At 45.9% G+C, this 17,259-nt stretch overlaps 2 protein-coding genes across 2 annotated transcripts; one reads left to right on the forward strand and one right to left on the reverse strand.

Moving 5' to 3' along the window:
- Positions 1-315: 315 nt before the first annotated feature.
- PNMT (phenylethanolamine N-methyltransferase) lies at positions 316-10,241 on the reverse strand. Its single transcript, XM_035136299.2, has 3 exons — positions 10,065-10,241; positions 5,115-5,325; positions 316-2,902 (listed from the first exon to the last, which is right to left on the reverse strand). The coding sequence occupies exons 1-3, from the start codon at positions 10,222-10,224 to the stop codon at positions 2,473-2,475; spliced, it is 801 nt and encodes a 266-aa protein (XP_034992190.2). The 5' UTR covers positions 10,225-10,241; the 3' UTR covers positions 316-2,472.
- A 3,594-nt stretch (positions 10,242-13,835) lies between these two features.
- TCAP (titin-cap) lies at positions 13,836-16,623 on the forward strand. Its single transcript, XM_035136562.2, has 2 exons — positions 13,836-14,055; positions 15,085-16,623. The coding sequence occupies exons 1-2, from the start codon at positions 13,907-13,909 to the stop codon at positions 15,467-15,469; spliced, it is 534 nt and encodes a 177-aa protein (XP_034992453.1). The 5' UTR covers positions 13,836-13,906; the 3' UTR covers positions 15,470-16,623.
- Positions 16,624-17,259: the final 636 nt, after the last annotated feature.

Here is a 17,259-nt window from a genome sequence, read left to right on the forward strand (position 1 = left end):
CCCCCTCAAATATTTTATTGAGGGGGAGCCAAAGGGACCTCGACCCCTAGGAATTGGATGCCCCTTTGGTGACTCCTTTTGCCAGTCAGGACATATTATCCCAGGCTAAATGGACTTGATATTGAGCTGCGTAAGTCTGACTTCGTAGGAGGCCCCCCCTCCTATGTTCCTACCGCTGTGCCTGAAAGCTCGCCCATATTCTTGGCGAGCAGAGATACATTTTGCAAACGGAATATTTTTGTTGTTAAGGTAAAATTTTATTCGTTTTGTTTGTTTAAACAATTTATATGCCACTTAGCTACAGCCATCTCAAGGATACAATGCAACAAGTAAAAACGAGTGAAGACTATGAAGTCAAAATTCGATTACCATGGCTGCTGGAATTTTTAAAAAAATGTCTCCGGAGATTCAGTAGGGAGGAGGGGGCCTGTCTGGCCTCCATTGGAAGGGAGTGCCTTTGCCTGACACACAGCACCTTTTTGGTTTCCTGGCCCTATCACTCTCCCCTGGAACATTCATGGAGCATTTCCGCTCATCGGCACATGTGTGACGGCTGCCTCAAACATTCATATTATCGCTTATTCCGCATTCAGTTTTCGAATTGGATTGGTGGGGGAATGCACCAGACAGCAGCGTTTGTGAGGAAAACCACTGGCTTGATCTCGATTGTGGCTGGTGCTGTGTGAAAGCTAAAAACTTAGCAGTGGGAGCGCACTGGTATGTGGTAATGTGAACATTCCCTTAACCTGGACTGTGCCACAAAGGGAAGGGGTTTTAAAAAAACAACATCCCAATCTGATATCCGCCCACCAGCAACTGCTATTTAAATAAGAAATCGAAACATGTCTGGTGAAGTACTTAATTTTGTCCTCCGATGCCTCCGTTTTTTTTAATAAAAAGATCTCAGGACTGCCACACCCAATTCAGACTCTAACGACTTGTTCTCCTCAGCAAGAGGAGATTTCCCTCTTAGATTTCTGCCTTTGTGTCACAAACAGGTACGGTAATAAACTAGTGCCTGGGTTGTACTGGGCAAGCGGAGGGCTCATATTACAAAATGCTGCTCCATTACGAAACATTGCACACGGAAAACCAGCATGTCAGGGTTTCCTGACTTCAACCCTTGTCCCTGACAAACTTGTTTTCTATGTGCAAGGGATTTATTCACTTCTGTGCTTCTACCCAAAACTTAAGGTTCCCTCAAGCCTTCTGGTACCTCCCTCTTGTGTGTGAGTGGTGCTTTTTACTACACAAGCAACAAGACCTCCTGCCTGAACATTGGCAGGAAAGGGAATAATAATGGCAGCAAAGCTTACCTGAAATACAGGTTTTGCTTGCACCATCCTACTGATTTTCTCCTGCAGTGATCAGGGAATATAGGGGACTGACGGCTCTCTTCTGGGTTGCACTTTCTGAAGCCCAAGAGGCCTGGCCAGTGCCTCACACAGGAAGACAAAAGCCTACCACAGGCCATGCCCCAGAATCTTCTGCAACATGCTAGGTTGCCTTTAAGTTAATATGGAAAGTTAAAAAGGTCAACATTTGGGAAACCTCCATCCTGCTTCATGTCCTAAAGAACATGTACCAAGGAAAGGTACTTCCAGATTTATTTCATAACAAAATTTATATACCACTTAAAGGTAAAGGTAAAGGGACCCCTGACCATTAGGTCCAGTTGTGACTGACTCTGGGGTTGTGGCGCTCATCTCGCTCTATTGGCTGAGGGAGCCGGCGTACAGCTTCCGAGTCATGTGGCCAGCATGACTAAGCTGCTTCTGGCGAACCAGAGCAGCACACAGAAATGCTGTTTACCTTCCCGCCGAAGTGGTACCTATTTATCTACTTGCACTTTGAAGTGCTTTTGAACTGCTAGGTGGGCAGGAGCTAGGACCGAGCAACAGGAGCTCACCCCGTCGCGGGGATTCGAACCGCCGACCTTCTGATCGGCAAGCCCTAGGCTCTGTGGTTTAACTCACAGTGCCACCCGCATCGTAGTAAAACCTCTAAGTAGTTTACAAGAAACATCAAGCGCTTTACAATATATGGGGGACGACGACTTGATATTGCAAACAGGTCATTCAGATGTCACGAAAGGGCTGTTAGCAACAAGATTTTTGTTTAGATTTCAGCACTATATTTTCCACAGAAATTGATCCATGTGAACGATGCAAGAAAACACTTTAAGCATCTGGCTTCCTCCCAAAGCATTCTGCAAACTGTAGTTTGTTAAGGGTGATGGGAACTCTAGGTCCGTGAGGGATAAACTACAGTTGGGGGGGGGCATATGCTTTAAACGTGTTAAATGTATGGTGTGGACATGAACACACACTTATTTGCACCCACAGAACGGAGGATCAGCTATTAGCACAGGAGCAGCAATACAGAAGAGAACAGGGGCAGCATGCAATAAGCTGGGTTTTATGGGGCAAGGGCCTTGTGTGTGTGTGTGTGTTTCTGCTAGGCGAGCTGGGATCAGGCTGTTTTCTGCGCATGGATGAAGAAGATCCCTTGCACGTCATCCACGCCAATCTTCAGGCTCGGCGGCATGACGTAGGAGCGGAAGCTGCGGGTGCGATAGCCGCTCTTGGCGAAGGATTCCTTGACATCTGCCTCGCTGATGGGCACGACCGACAGCTTGGCTTCTCCAGCCAAATAGAAGGACTCGTCCAAAGCCCCGATCATGAGGAAGTGGCCACCGGGCTTGAGAAGCGTCGTGACATTCTGCAGGGCCCGGTCGAAACTCGGCCTGTCAGGGCTCACGGCTTCCAGGCAGAAAGCAGAGACCAAAGCGTCGGCTGGTTGGCTGAGAGAGGAACCTAGAGGTTTGGCCTGGTGGACATCGATGGGAAGGATCCTTCTGAGTTTCTTCTTCAGCTTTTGCTCTTTTTCCTTCCACGGTTCCCTAAATAAAAAATAATTTGTTATTTATATGCCGCCCATCCGACTGGGTTGCCCCAGCCCCAGCCACTCGGGGCAGCTTTCAAAACAAATTACCGTATAAAACCACAGTAAAACATCGCACATTTAAAACTTCCCTATACGGGGCTGCCTCCAGATGTCTTCTAAAAGTCAGATAGTTGTTTCTTAATCTAAAAAGGAGCAAAGTCAGAATGAAGAATATACGAGAAATCTAAAGAAGAAAAAAGCAAGAGAAAAGGAAAAGAAAGGGGGGGGGGACTGAAGGAAGATAAAATAAAAGGACATCCAGCTCTCTGCGGCCACATATTATATTTATTCTTTAAGATTCAACCATTCTATCTTCTATAAACCAGCATTTTTTCAATCTTCAAATCCAGATATTACAAGCTCATTTTCTCTTTCATGCAAAAAGTCCATAAGAAATTTCCAATCCTTAAAAAATGTTGGTAATGATTTTTCTCTAATTAAACATGTTAGCCGTCTCAGCCAAGTCTAATACGCAATTTTATCAGCCATTCTTCTATAGTGGGTAAGGCTGTGCCTTTCCATCTTTGTGCATATAGCAGTCTTGGCCGCAGTAATCATATATTGTAGGTGTTTTACCTCAGTATATTATAAAAAGCTGCTCTGCAATGGGCATGCATTTCTGTATACTTAGATGGCCATAGGTTTCCCATCCCTCTGCTAAGCTCTTTGTCACCTGCACTGCACATTTGTGAGACTGGCACCTGGGCCAGCTAGCACTGATTTTGACATTCTGTCCCCTGGTGGATGGTAGGACTGCTATAGTTCAAAAAGTGAAAATCTGGACACACATGTTGTTGAGCTTCTTTTGCAAAATCTCCAAAGAATTTGACATTTCAAAGGAAATTCGCTTCCATCGTGAGTTGCCATACAACTGGGTTTCCCCGGACATTTTTGCAATTTTCAGAAATTCCACCCAGATGCTATTGGGATGGATGAATCCTGGATATGTCCAGAAAAACCTGGACATAATGGAAGCCCTAAGTAGGAAATCGCACCCCCCCCCCAGGCTGTGTACATATAGTTAAAGCATGTTCCTGGGAACTGTATCTTACCTCTCACAGAGGCGTACTTCCCAGACACCTTTAACAAACTACACTTCCCCGGATCCTTTGGGGGATGTTGTTGTTGTTTAGTCGTTTAGTCGTGTCCGACTCTTCGTGACCCCATGGACCATAGCACGCCAGGCACTCCTGTCTTGCACTGCCTCCCGCAATTTGGTCAAACTCATGTTCGTAGCTTCGAGAACACTGTCCAACCATCTTGTCCTCTGTCGTCCCCTTCTCCTAGTGCCCTCAATCTTTCCCAACATCAGGGTCTTTTCCAAGGATTCTTCTCTTCTCATGAGGTGGCCAAAGTATTGGAGCCTCAGCTTCACGATCTGTCCTTCCAGGGAGCACTCAGGGCTGATTTCCTTAAGAATGGATAGGTTTGATCTTTGGGGGATGTAATGTGCTATAAATGCGTAGTGTGTATTCAGTCAAAGGCAGTAAAAGGTAAAAAAAGGTAAAGGACCGCTGGACAGTTAAGTCCATTCATACAGACGCTTCAGTTTACAGACGCTTCAGGTTACAGACTCCGCTAACCCAGAAATAGTACCTCGGGTTAAGAACTTTGCTTCAGGATGAGAACAGAAATCGTGCGGCGGCAGCGGGAGGCCCCATTAGCTAAAGTGGTACCTCAGGTTAAGAACAGTTTCAGGTTAAGAACAGACCTCCAGAACGAATTAAGTTCGTAACCAGAGGTACCACTGTATGGGATTGTGGCGTCCATCTTGCTTTCTGGCAGAGGGAGCCAGTGTTTGTCCACAGACAGCTTTCTGGGTCATGTGGCCAGCCTGCCTGACTAAAGCACTTCTGGTGCAACAGAACATCGTGACAGAAGCCAAAGCGCATGGAAACGCCGTTTACCTTCCAGCCGCAGCGGTACCTATTTATCTGTTTTCACTGGTATGCTTTTGAACTGCTAGGTTGGCAGGAGCTGGGACAGAGCAACAGGAGCTCACCCCGTTGTGCGTATTCGAACCGTCAACCATCTGATTGGCAAGCCCAAGAGGCTCAGTGGTTTAGACCACAGCGCCATCAGCCAGTAAGGCGTGGTGGATCACAGGTAACCATGATTGGCTTATTCCTTGGGAAGCTGTGCCCCTCCCTCCCGTGTTTATTGCTTACCCCTTGCCTTCAATCTTACAAGTATACTGGATGTAAGGAGACCAGTCAAAGCAGCTGGAGTCTTCACCGAGCACCCAGTTCTGTATCTCGGCCCGATTCACTTCCAGGTAGTCTGTGGCCACTATCTCCTCAAAGTAGTCGCAGGCACTGAGGAGCTGATAAATGGTGGGGCCTGTGCCAATATCAATAAGGGTACGGCCGCAGATTTTCCCTGCAAGGGGTGAGAATAAAGGACTAAGGTGCGATCATCTCAGGCGACAAACAATTACATAAAAAACTGGAAACCTCTTAGAAAATAAATAAATCTGTATTCATGATGGGGGCATAGCTGCCAAGTTATCCCTTTTTTAAAGGGATTTTCCCTTATGCTGAATAGGCTTCCTCGCGAGAAAAGGGAAAACTTGGCAGCTATGGATGGGGGTGGAAGGGAGTGCAAGTCTTTCCCAAATACAATCATAAAAGAGGATTCAATACCCTGGCCCCTAATTTTCTGCCCAGAAATCACCTTCCCATAAGGTGAAGGGTGGAAGTCAAATGGGTAAAGTCGTATCTTGAGGAAAAAACTAGAATCCTGGCTGCTTGGTTCCCTTTTCTGTTTGTGTGGGGAAATGTAATGGAGAAGCTTGTGCAAATGCTCCGCTTCTCCCCCTCCCCGACACCAACAGATTTGATCCCCTGGGGGGTGCAGCTCACAGGAAGATTTCCCACCGAAATTATATTGAGAGGGAAGCAGGATCCAGTACATGTGATACTCAAGAGATACAGGAAAAACAGCACCTGCCAAAAATGCCCGCTTCTAATAAAATATCACAGGCACAAGAGGCTTGTATTCTATTGCATTTGGTCACCTTATCGCTGATGGACAAAATGCCCCAGGGAAAGTCGGATAGAAGCTCCCAGCCAATCAAGGCCTGGAGGAATGAGGGGCAGCTCGAAAGATGGTCCTGTTTTCTGGATCTTTCCAAGCTAGCAGAGTTGTAAGAATCTGCTCATGCATGACATTTTAAGTCTTCCATGTAGCTGGAAGAGCAGGTTCCATACTGAGATGTCTCACAAGCCACCTACCAAACTAGCATCCCTTTAACTCCACATCGCAACACGAGAAGCCTTGTAGAAGTGACTCAGTCGCCTCTTCCTCCAGGATCCCCCTGGCCATAAGGATACTCCCCTCTCATTGGTCAATTGCCCTTCTCACACTCATGATCTGATTAAGCTAGATAAAATGTCTTTCTTTCTTTCTTTCTTTCTTTCTTTCTTTCTTTCTTTCTTTCTTTCTTTCTTTCTTTCTTTTATACATTTCACTAATTTTACATTCATTTTGATATTTCAAAACTTGATTTCCTTCCCCCTCTTTCTGTGGTCCCTTAAATTTGTTTTTAATATCTTCTGCATATCCAGATAAACTTAATTTGCTTATTTTTTCATCTGCTTTAAATATATACTCTTATAAAACTGCAGGTTATTATGATAATCCTGCCAATGTTTTTATCTGTTTATAATTTATCTGTAAATATTCAATAAACCATTTCCATTCTTTTATATATAAATAAAATGTTATTTTGATTTCATATTCTTCTGGTAAATTTCCCCATTCCTGCACATTCCATAAGTTTTTAAATCCATTCTTCCTTTACTGGGACTTCTGCTTCTTTCCATTTTGGGGCAAGTGACATACTTGCTGCTGTAGTAGCATACATGAATAAGTTTCGATACATTTTAGGTAGTTCTGTCCCTGTGATTCCTAAAAGAAAAGCTTCTGGTTTTTATTTATTTATTTACAAAGGTTATTTTAAACATCCTTTTCGTTATATTATATATCATTTCCCAGTAAGCTTTAATCTTACTACAAGACCACCACATATAATAAAAAAAGAACCTTCTAAGCTGGATAAAATGTGGCAGTATGCTCTCCTACTTTGGCTGCAAACATACATTTAAGAACACACACACACAGCCTCCAAAAGGCTCCTAGGAACTGTATTCACAGAACTACACTTTTTGTGCCACCCCCAAACTAAGTAATTGACACAGCAAATTGGGGCCACAAGTTAATGCCCCCCCCCATCCAACCTTGTCCGATTAGCACTAAACTTTGGCATCAGTTGTGGTTTTTTTGGAGGGGGGGGGATCTGAAATTTCAAGGCCGCATGTTAATGCAGCTCTTGCAAGATCCGAGGCAGGAATCTATCACAGTCTATCAAAGCAGTCAGCTTTGTGAGATGGCTCAGCTGCTCTGCAAACTTTGCAAGAGAAATTTGCAAGTTGCCACCTTTCCTAAACTTAAGTGCCCACAGCGCAGAGCAAAGATCTTATAGGCAGACCAGCAGCTCAGTTTACCTCCTGATTCTTGACTCCTGTTTCGTTTATTTGCCAGCAAATGAAAAGGTAAAGAGGTTGTGATTTACAAACTGTACGGAGTAGCACAGTGATGGCGAACCTATGGCACACGTGTCAGACGTGACATGCAGAGCCCTCACTGCTGGTACGCGCCCCATCGGCCCATTCGCGCTGTTGTTGTTGTTGTTGTTGTTGTTGTTGTTGTTGTTGTTGTTATTTCCCCCCCATTTGTTCTCCCGCGCCTCCTACAGCTTGTCTCCGCTAGAGCTTGTCTGCGCTGTTAAAACCCGGATCCTTTGTTGTTGTTGTTGCTGGTAGCCAGAGATTGGTTTTTTAACCCTTTCTGTGCTGTTTTTGCGCTTTGGCAGACTATGTTGGTGCTGCGTGTTAGTTCCAGCGAAGGTATTATTCGTCATTTATTTCTGTTCTCTTCCCCCCCCAAAGCGCAGCAGCTTTGGGGCATCCCCCCCCAAAAGCAAAGCAACTTTTGCACCCCCCAAAAAAACCCTCCAAAACTTTGGTCAGCAGCTCCCCCCAAAAAGCTCAACAACTCTGGGCACTTTGTGATAAATCAGGGGTTTTTGGTTTGGTTTGGTTAAATAATTAGTTTTTGGTTTACTAAATACAGTTATATATTACAATTATACATTTTTGTTATTTAAACTATAAATATTGTGAAAATTATGGTGTGTTTTTTTTCTCGAAGTGACACACCACCCGAGTTATGCTCTGTTTTTTGGCGAATTTTGACACACCAGTCTCAAAAGGTTGCCCATCACTGGAGTAGCAGTTTGCAACTAATATATCATCAGTCTGTAAGATTGCCAGAGTATCAGGCTTGTATTCAACAAAGATCTATTCGGAGAAGACCTGTTCATATTCATGAACCTGAATTAGTCGTGTCCCTTAATGCTAAGACTAGCATTGGCTACAATCCTCAGTATTTGGTGCAAAGTTCCAGAGCTCTCGAAACAGGCACAGCTCAGAAATCCAATTAAGAAATTTCTTTAAGAGAAGTATTTTTTAAAGGGAGAAATTGTAATCACTATCAATATGAAAACAAAACACCAAACTAGGAAGCTGGCCTGTCTAGTCCTATGCTAAGCAAGCTAATGGAGTGAAGACTTACACCTGGGATCACTTCTGTGCTTGATAGCCTCTGGGGATGGTTAAGAAACGAGTAACGTGGGCTGCATTGGTACCATACATGTAAAGAGCATTTAAAGAATCCTAAGGATGCTGGAACTCAGGGTTCGCAGCACAAAATGCACTAAACTAGCACTAAACTTTGGCATCAGTTTCAGGGGAAAGCAAAATTTTTGGGCCACACGTTAATGGAGCTTCTTACAAGGCCAAAATCTCACCCAATCTAAGTCAGTTGCCTGTAGGGTTGCCAGACTCAATAGAGGACAGGACTTCTGTGCCTTTAATTGCCCTGCTCTCTTTTGAGTCCGGAAACCTTAAAGAGAAACCAGCAGACCCTTTGAGGCGGACGTCTCATCTTGCCTCATGGGCCCTGTCAAGAGGGAAGGCATATGCTTAACGTTGTTCCACAACAATGAACCGCAGGGAAAATGTTGAATGGTTTAAGTTTTAAGGTTCATTATTGTTTCACATAATTCAGAATTGATGCTTTTGAATTATGGTGTTGGAGGAGACTCTTGAGAGTCCCATGGACTGCGAGAAGATCAAACCTATGCATTCTGAAGGAAATCAGCCCCGAGTGCTCACTGGAAGGACAGATCCTGAAGCTGAGGCTCCAAGACTTTGGCCACCTCATGAGAAGAGAAGACTCCCTGGAAAAGACCCTGATGTTGGGAAAGATGGAGGGCACAAGGAGAAGGGGACGACAGAGGATGAGATGGTTTGACAGTGTTCTTGAAGCTACGAACATGAGTTTGACCAAACTGCGGGAGGCAGTGGAAGACAGGAGTGCCTGGTGTGCTCTGGTCCATGGGGTCACAAAGAGTCGGACACGACTAAACGACTAAACAACAACAACAACATTGTTTCACAAGGTGTGTATCTCTTTAAAAGCCAGAAGCAAATGCCATGACCTACCGTAGTTTTGCAACTGTGGGGCAGTACAGCAGGTGATGTTAAGTTTGTGTTAATTAAGCTGTGTCAGCAATTGGATATGGTACCGTATATTCCGGCGTATAAGACGACTGGGTGTATAAGACGACCCCCAACTTTTCCAGTTAAAATATAGAGTTTGGGATATACTCGCCTTATAAGAAATACGACCCGCCATATAAGACGACCCCCGACTTTTGAGAAGATTTCCCCGGGTTAAAAAGCAGTCTTATACGCAGGAATAAACAGTATATAAGAAGCATTGTGTGCCTCTCTCGGTACCTTGGTGGGTGGGTCACTGGATGGGTGGTGTTTTGCAGTGTTAATGTAACTTCTGTTATTTTCTATAATTAAAACCAAGCGAAAGATTTACTTTGCATTCTCTTAATTATGCGCAGAACGTGTAGTCTCCTCAGCATGCTTTCTGCAGCGCAGTTACTCAGTTTAAATTTCATAACAAGAAGATTTTCAAACGAGACAAAGGGAGGTCACCTTTGAAACCCGCTTGCAAAGGAAAACAATTACAGGTCTACCTACCTGTGGCAAAGGCATCTGCCAGGCATCGAAGTTTCCAGGGCACTGCAAACTCTTCGCTAGCGAAGTTGGCACGGGGTGGCATGTAGTTGTTTTGCAGGTAGGCCCGAGGGTTGAACTTCTGGTAGCTTTCGGCCACAGTCGCAACACCATTGGCGCTCATGTCTGGGGAAATGCTTGGCTGTGTCCGGCTCACGCAACTGGCTCTGGGTGAGTGGCTTTATAGCCCAGGTTGACCGAATGCAATTAGTCCCGAGTACTTTGGGCTGATACCATCAGAAACAGCCTGCGGGGCCTCTCTAAATTGGGGCCATTTCTCTCGCACACTCTTCCGCTTGCGGTGGAGTAATTGAGAAGACCTTTCCAGAAGCTTGATGGAGGTCCTGGCAACGCCGGGGGCGAGGGAACGGATTGCTTTATCTCGCACTGGATAGTCGTTTAATAACTCTATTGAAAGGACACTTTATTGAAGCTGTTCATCCCGTATAACCAAATTACTGTCAGGAACTAGGGTGGGTCGGGAGGGGGAGTCTGTGCCATTTGTCAGGGAAGAGCCTCGCTGGCAGAAGGTTAGACTGTCTAGTGGTTTTTACTGTTGAGCCCTCTTCTCAGAAAACTCTGAGATTTGTAACTCCGTGAAGGGAATAGAGTTCTCCTAGCAACTCTCAGCCCCTTAACAAACTACAGCTCCCAGAATTTGAGGGTAGAAGCCATGACTGTTTACAGTGGCACATAGTGCTTTAAATGTATGGTGTGAATGTGGTTCTTTCTGCTTTTCACATTGTTACCCTATCTTTCCCCCCCAAAGAGCTTGGGATGGCATACACAGACCCTATTTTCCAGGGACTGTCCTGGATTTATAGAAGCCGTCCCCATTTCTGATTTGATCCCGGAATGCCTCACTTTTCCTTAGGACGTACCTATTTTCATCAGAGAAATGTTGGAGGGTATGGAGTTATCTGACCCCCCCCCCCCCGAGCCGTCTGAAGGCAATCCTGTATACTGGGAAGGATTTGTTTTTTTAAAAAAATGTTTTATTATGTTTTTGTATATGTTGGAAGCTGCCCAGAGTGGCTGGGGCCACCCAGTCAGATGGGTGGGGTTTAAATAGTAAAATTGTTGTTGTTGTTGTTATGGAATAGGACGCCCCAGTTTTCATGAGAGAAATGTTGGAGGGTATGCCTACGCTTCTAACCGTTTGTCCTCACAATGACCCTGTGCAGCAGGCTAGGTTGTGAGAGGATGACTTGGCCTCAAGTGACCTCCATAGCCAGGATTTGAGCCCAGTCCTCTTGCCTGGTCAAGGCCTGACACACCACTAACTAGTTTTCCTTCTCTCTTTGCCACCCTCTGCCTTCCCTCCAACCAATGCCTCCCGCAATCTCTTGCACACACAGAGAGACATGTGCATCAAGAGTCCTGCCCTCTCTGCCCACAACACTCCATACTGCGTTACTTTTTTGCCCAGTCGGCTTGTCACGTTGCCCCCTGTCCCCACCTCACCCTGTAGGAGGAGACAGCTCAGTCCACTCAGGACATTTTCTCCCCGTTATGCCAAAGTTTTGACATTTTGTCTCTGGGGCTGATCGAAAGTGCCTTTGAACCTGGCACTGTGTCCATGTGAGAGAGAAGAAGGGAAGGAGGGAGGGCTGTTGGTCCTCCTGAAACCAGAGTGAGGTAGTGAGGGGAGGGGAAATGAGTGGGTGGAAAGATATTTCTTTCCCAATGACTTCATCCCCCAGACGCGTCGTTACTCAGCTGTGCTGGCTCAGTGCAAAACTCTCCGGCCAGTGAATCCCGTAACCCTTTTATCCATCCATCACCAAATGTCTTTCTGAATCGCATCCCCATACTCGTAATTTCTCTTCGTCAGAGGAAAGGACACCTAGGTTCATTTCATTATCCAAAGCCAGAAAGTTCCAGAAATTCTGCTGAGATTTCATGTCTGCATAGTGACATCGTAGGAACATATGAGATCATAATAAGGGTCATGTACATTACAGAAATTAGTATCCCTGCAGCACATGAGATCACAGCGGTAAGCGTTCTCATTATCAACCTGGATGAGGCCGCCCCATGTCACAGCAGTCTTCTTCCGGCAACCAAGTATTTTCTCAAAAAACCTTCCCATATGAGATGAAGAGTAAACAAGAGAAAGGGGGGAGATTAAACCAGGGGTAGGCAACCTAAGGCCCGGGGGCTGGATGGATCCAGCCCAATCGCCTTCTAAATCCGGTGCGCAGATAGTCTGGGAATCAGCGTGTTTTTACATGAGTAGAATGTGTGATTTTATTTTAAATGCATCTCTGGGTTATTTGTGGGGCACAGGAATTCATTCATTTCCCCCCAAAAAATATAGTCCGCCCCCCCCAAGGTCTGAGGGACAGTGGACCGGCCCCCTGCTGAAAAAGTTTGCTGACCCCTGGATTAAACATTTGCATTTCCCCTAGTAATCAACTGGATTTCACATGAAATGCTCAACCTCCTTCGAAATCACTGCTTACCCTTGAAGTTAAACACATCCCCATTTTACAGATGATACAAGGGAAGTAAAATCCACTGCTGATCAAAGATTAGAATCCAGATCTCAGACCCTCCAACTGTCCCCATTTTCAAGGGACTGTCCCGGATTTACAGAAGTCATCCCAGTTTCTGATTTGATCCTGGAATGTCCTGGTTTTCCGGCTTAGGGCGTCCTTATTTTCACCAGAGAAATGTTGGAGGGTATGCCATACATGCTCCTCTTGCCACTGAGGAATTGTGAACTTCCAATTCATTAGACGTTGGGTTCTTTTGACAGGTGATGAATATGGGCACCCATAAGTTGTCAAATACTAAATATTGACTTCTATTCAGCAGCGTCATGCTGCATAAACCACTGCATATACCGCTGTGTGCTGACCGTCAAAGACTGCTGTGGCTTCAATATTTGGAGGAGCCAGAGATGGCCACCAGCTTTAAAAGAGGATTAGACAAATTCATGCAGGAGAGGGCTATCGAAAGCTGTCGCTATGACCTTCCTCCACAGTTAGAGGCAGTAATGCTTCTAAATAGCAGTCATAAGAACATAAGGAGAGCTTGAGGGATCAGACCAACAGCCCATCTAGTCCACCATCCTGTTCTCACAGTGACAGACCCGTTGTTGGAAACCGCAATGGGAGAGTGTCTCGCATGTTTGTGGAGCTGAGCCTCAGCAATTGAGAGAGATATTTCTCTAGTCGAGGACCTGGGCATCCCTCTTGAGAATCAAAAGAAACCGTTGTATCTTGGCTTCCAGTGGGCCCAGATTGGAAGCACCGAACTAAATGGCAACAAACATTATTTCTATAATGTTTAGGGAGGCTTTTAATGTTTAATAGATTACTGTGTTTTATTTTTCTGTTGGAAGCCGCCCAGAGTGGCTGTGGAAACCCAGCCAGATGGGCAGGGTATAATTATTATTATTATTATTATTATTATTATTATTATTATTATTATATCTCTCCAGCTCCCATTTCAGAATAGTGCATGTTTTGATCTTCCGTGCTAAATTAATGAAATGACCCGTCGACAGCCACAAGTTGCTGCCAGGAAATGACAGGGTTAAAAATGTATTTTAAAAAAATATTGTCACGTCACAAATTTGGTTTCCAGTAGCAAACGCACCCAGGGAAAGGGAGGGGAGGTGTCCAGTATCAGAATGCTCCACCAGTGACTTTGCAAGACTGATATAGCTCTGAATGCCAACCCCTCTGGAATCGGCATTCAGGAAACCTATATAAATCACCCGCAGCAGGGACAATAGGCTAGACCGAAGGGAGACTCTGAGAACTCATCCTAGTTCAAGCAGAAGCCCAGCCGCAACAATGCACGGAAAGAGCGTGGTCCTTCGCAGCTCCGGGAGCCTGGCTGCAGCCGAGCTGAGCTGCCAGGTATCAGAGAGAGACACATCCCGGAAGGAATCCTTCAGTGCGGAATGGAAGGACCTCTCACTCACCGCTAGGCCTGAGAATGGGTGAGTGTTGGGCTTGGGTCTGGTTGGGACCCTAGCCTTGGTCCAAACTGTTATAATCCAGCCAGGTGGCTTTGTATTTGTTAGAGAAGTCTACTGGCTTGATCCTCCCAAGGAAGCCTAGATAAAGTCAAGTATTGGTAGATGTTAAACATGCATTGCAGGGGGTTGGACTAGAGGACTCTTGGGGCCCCTGCCAGCTCTATGATTCTATGATACAGTCAAGTCTTGGAGGTGCCAGACATGTGGGAATTCTGTCAAAGAGGAGGGGCAGGGGGAGACAGCTCAGGCCCCATCAGTGTATAAAGTTTGGGGGCTTTTTTTGCCCCAGTGTGCATCACATCGAGGCACTTACCCATTCACTCAGCTTGCAGAGATCCTTTCGCCAGAGCTGATTTCCAGGCGCTGTTTGCTTTTTTATGCTCTGAATAATTTGGTGTGCTCAGCAAATGAGACCACGGCATGGTTCACCTCTGACAATGAAAGCGTAGACTCTGCTTTTAGCAATTGTGGTGATTCAGTTTTGAGTGCTAAATCTCTGCTCTGGTTAATCTGTCCCTTTCCTTTCTAACCCTTTGCAACTTGTATGAGTATGAAATCAGGGGAGAAAGTATTTCGCCCGGTATGAAGCAGTCTAATCATATTTGCCAGGCTAGGGCTGGGATGGTAAGGTGTGGGGGGGTTTTAAGACTGGGAGAGGGGGCTTTGGGGTGCATAGAATAACAGAAGGAGGTGTTGCTCAGCGCAGGATTCGTAACACTGGGTGCAACTAGGGCATCACTGTCAGATGGCTGCCTAGTCTCTGCTTGTCAACCTTTTAAGCAAAGAAGAGCATAGGAACCTAGGAAGCTGCGTTAAACCAAATCAAACCCATTGGGCCATCTAGCTTAGCACTGTCTACAGGGACTGGCAGTGGCTCTCCAGGGATTTGGGCAGAAGTCTCTTCCAACCCCACTTGGAGATGCTAAGGCATGACTGAACCAGAGCCTTGGGGTGAATCTATGATTAATTCTCCACTCCTTCTCTCCACAGCTGGTCTCGGTTTGAAGCAGACAAGCAGCGCAGAGAAACTTACCGCCAGCAACGGGAAGCCCGGGTCATAGTGCAGAGGTCTCCATGGGGCATCCTTCGCTTGGGTCTGCTGGGCCATCCTCTGACCTCCTACCACCTGCCCTACCAGCGGCCTTTGCCCCTGCCCATCTTCACACCGACCAAGCTAAGCGCCAGGGAGCTCACCCCAACTCCCTCAGAGTCTGTGGAGTCCTTGCCGGCGTCCGGCGTGTGTCTTGATAAGAAATCTGTGGCCGAGATCACCAAGGAGCTTCCCCTGGTCATCCAGCCCACCTGCCCCGACTTCAAGAAAGGCTTGCCCCGCTCCTTGTCCCGTTCCATGTCTCAGGATGCCCAGAGAGGCTGAGCGTCCGGGACCTTTCCCCAACGCAACGACTTTCCTTCGGGAACTGGCTTGGATGCCTCGGGGGTGGTGGCCCCCACCCCACACCTGTTGCTGCATGAGGACAATCCGAAGGGGGCCAGGGACATAGAAAAGATTTGGTAGGATCGAAGCCACCTTGAGGACTCCAACGGAGAACTCTTGGGGGTGGGGTGGGGGCAAGGACTAGGACTAGGGCTATCTCTGTGTGTAAATGTATATATTAGATGTACAGCATCGCGCACTTCTTCCACCAGTGCTTTCCTTTCTGCACCGTGCATTGCAGTGGTGTTTATTTTATTTTTTTAAGGACTACCTCCCCAGGGAGAGTTAGGGAGAGCCCCTGAATTAAAGGAGAGAGAAACAGAAAACAGCAAGAATGTCATACACAAAGCAGCTCGTGGAGGTGAAGGGCCCTCCTCCCTGTGGTTTCACATAGCTGGGTGAAACATATTTGTAGATGGATGGTGATGGGAGCCCTGCTTCGTGAGTTTAGCAGGAGAGAGCGAGGGTTCCTTGCAGAAAGAAGAGGAAGGTTGAAGGGTTAGCGGCAAGTGAGAGAGTATGGAAGACACTGGCGATGCTCCTGGTTCTGTTTCAGCCGATGTGGCCTGTGCAGGTGTTTGGTGGGTGGAGAGGAATCCGAATGTTGTACTTGAGGAGCGGGGAGAGCTTAATGGGACTAAACGACTTCTGAGGTGGTGTTCTCTCACCCTCCTCCCCAGATAGACCTGACTTGGGGTATGGGGGCTTAGTAAATTTCCCAGTGCATATATAATGAGGAACATCTGCATCTTGGGGAGGTGAAGATGAGCCAAAGTTGAATTAAGGGGCTAATAGAGAAGGAAAGGAAGAGGCCTGGATAGAAGAGGTTCAAGGAACAGATTTGGTTTTACACCTCATCCCACCAAACTCCTCCTCATAGGGTATGATAAACTATAGAGAAATCATTAACAATTGTAGAGAAATCCACTGTGAATACCCCCTCCCAAAATGTCCTGTATTTCTTGTCCTTTGTTTTACTTTTGAAGAAAGTAAAAAATATCGATCATAGTGGAATGCTGTTTGGTGATTTATTGTATTCTTACAAGATAAATAAAAATGAGGGGAATGACGGAAAAAAAAATGTCTCCTTAATTTCAAAGACCTCCTTACTTTCGAAGACTTTGCATCTTTGTCAGTTGCCTGGCAAAGTTGCCCACCTCTCTTTTTCATGCTCAAGGGATGTGTGCCCTGAAGAGTGACGCAGAAGTCCAACGGGTGCAAAGGAAAGGAAGCTGGTGTCCCAACTATGAAGAAAGCCAAGTCGGCCACTGATTCTGTGCTGCAACCTCGCAAGCAGACGTCAGTCTCTCAGTTCATTTCACGCTGCAGCACACATTAGGAAGCAAAGCAAAACGAAGCAAACCTTACCTTGCTGCTTTTGGAAACACAACATCGAATTGGGTGGCATAGTTTGGTTCAGTCCAGCTTGCGTTAGTCAAGGAGCAGGGGCGTACCCAGGATCAAAACTAGGGAGGGGGGCGAGCCATGGTCGTTCAGGTTGTGACATTTCAGCACGGAAAAGGCGAATGAAACCAAACTTTTAAGAAAATTATATATAATTATAGCAGTGCTTTATTACGGTAGTTATTACAATTATTTGCTTGAATTTTTTTAAATTTTTATTCTAGTTACATGTCTTATACTAATATCATTTTTCTTGGGTTTGAAGAAAACTTGTTCAAAACTTTCGTTTCAACCCAGTCCTGATTTTCCTTGAAGAATTTCCGATG

The sequence above is a fragment of the Zootoca vivipara genome, chromosome 13 (genome assembly GCF_963506605.1).
Source record: "Zootoca vivipara chromosome 13, rZooViv1.1, whole genome shotgun sequence".
NCBI classification, from domain to species: domain Eukaryota; kingdom Metazoa; phylum Chordata; class Lepidosauria; order Squamata; family Lacertidae; genus Zootoca; species Zootoca vivipara.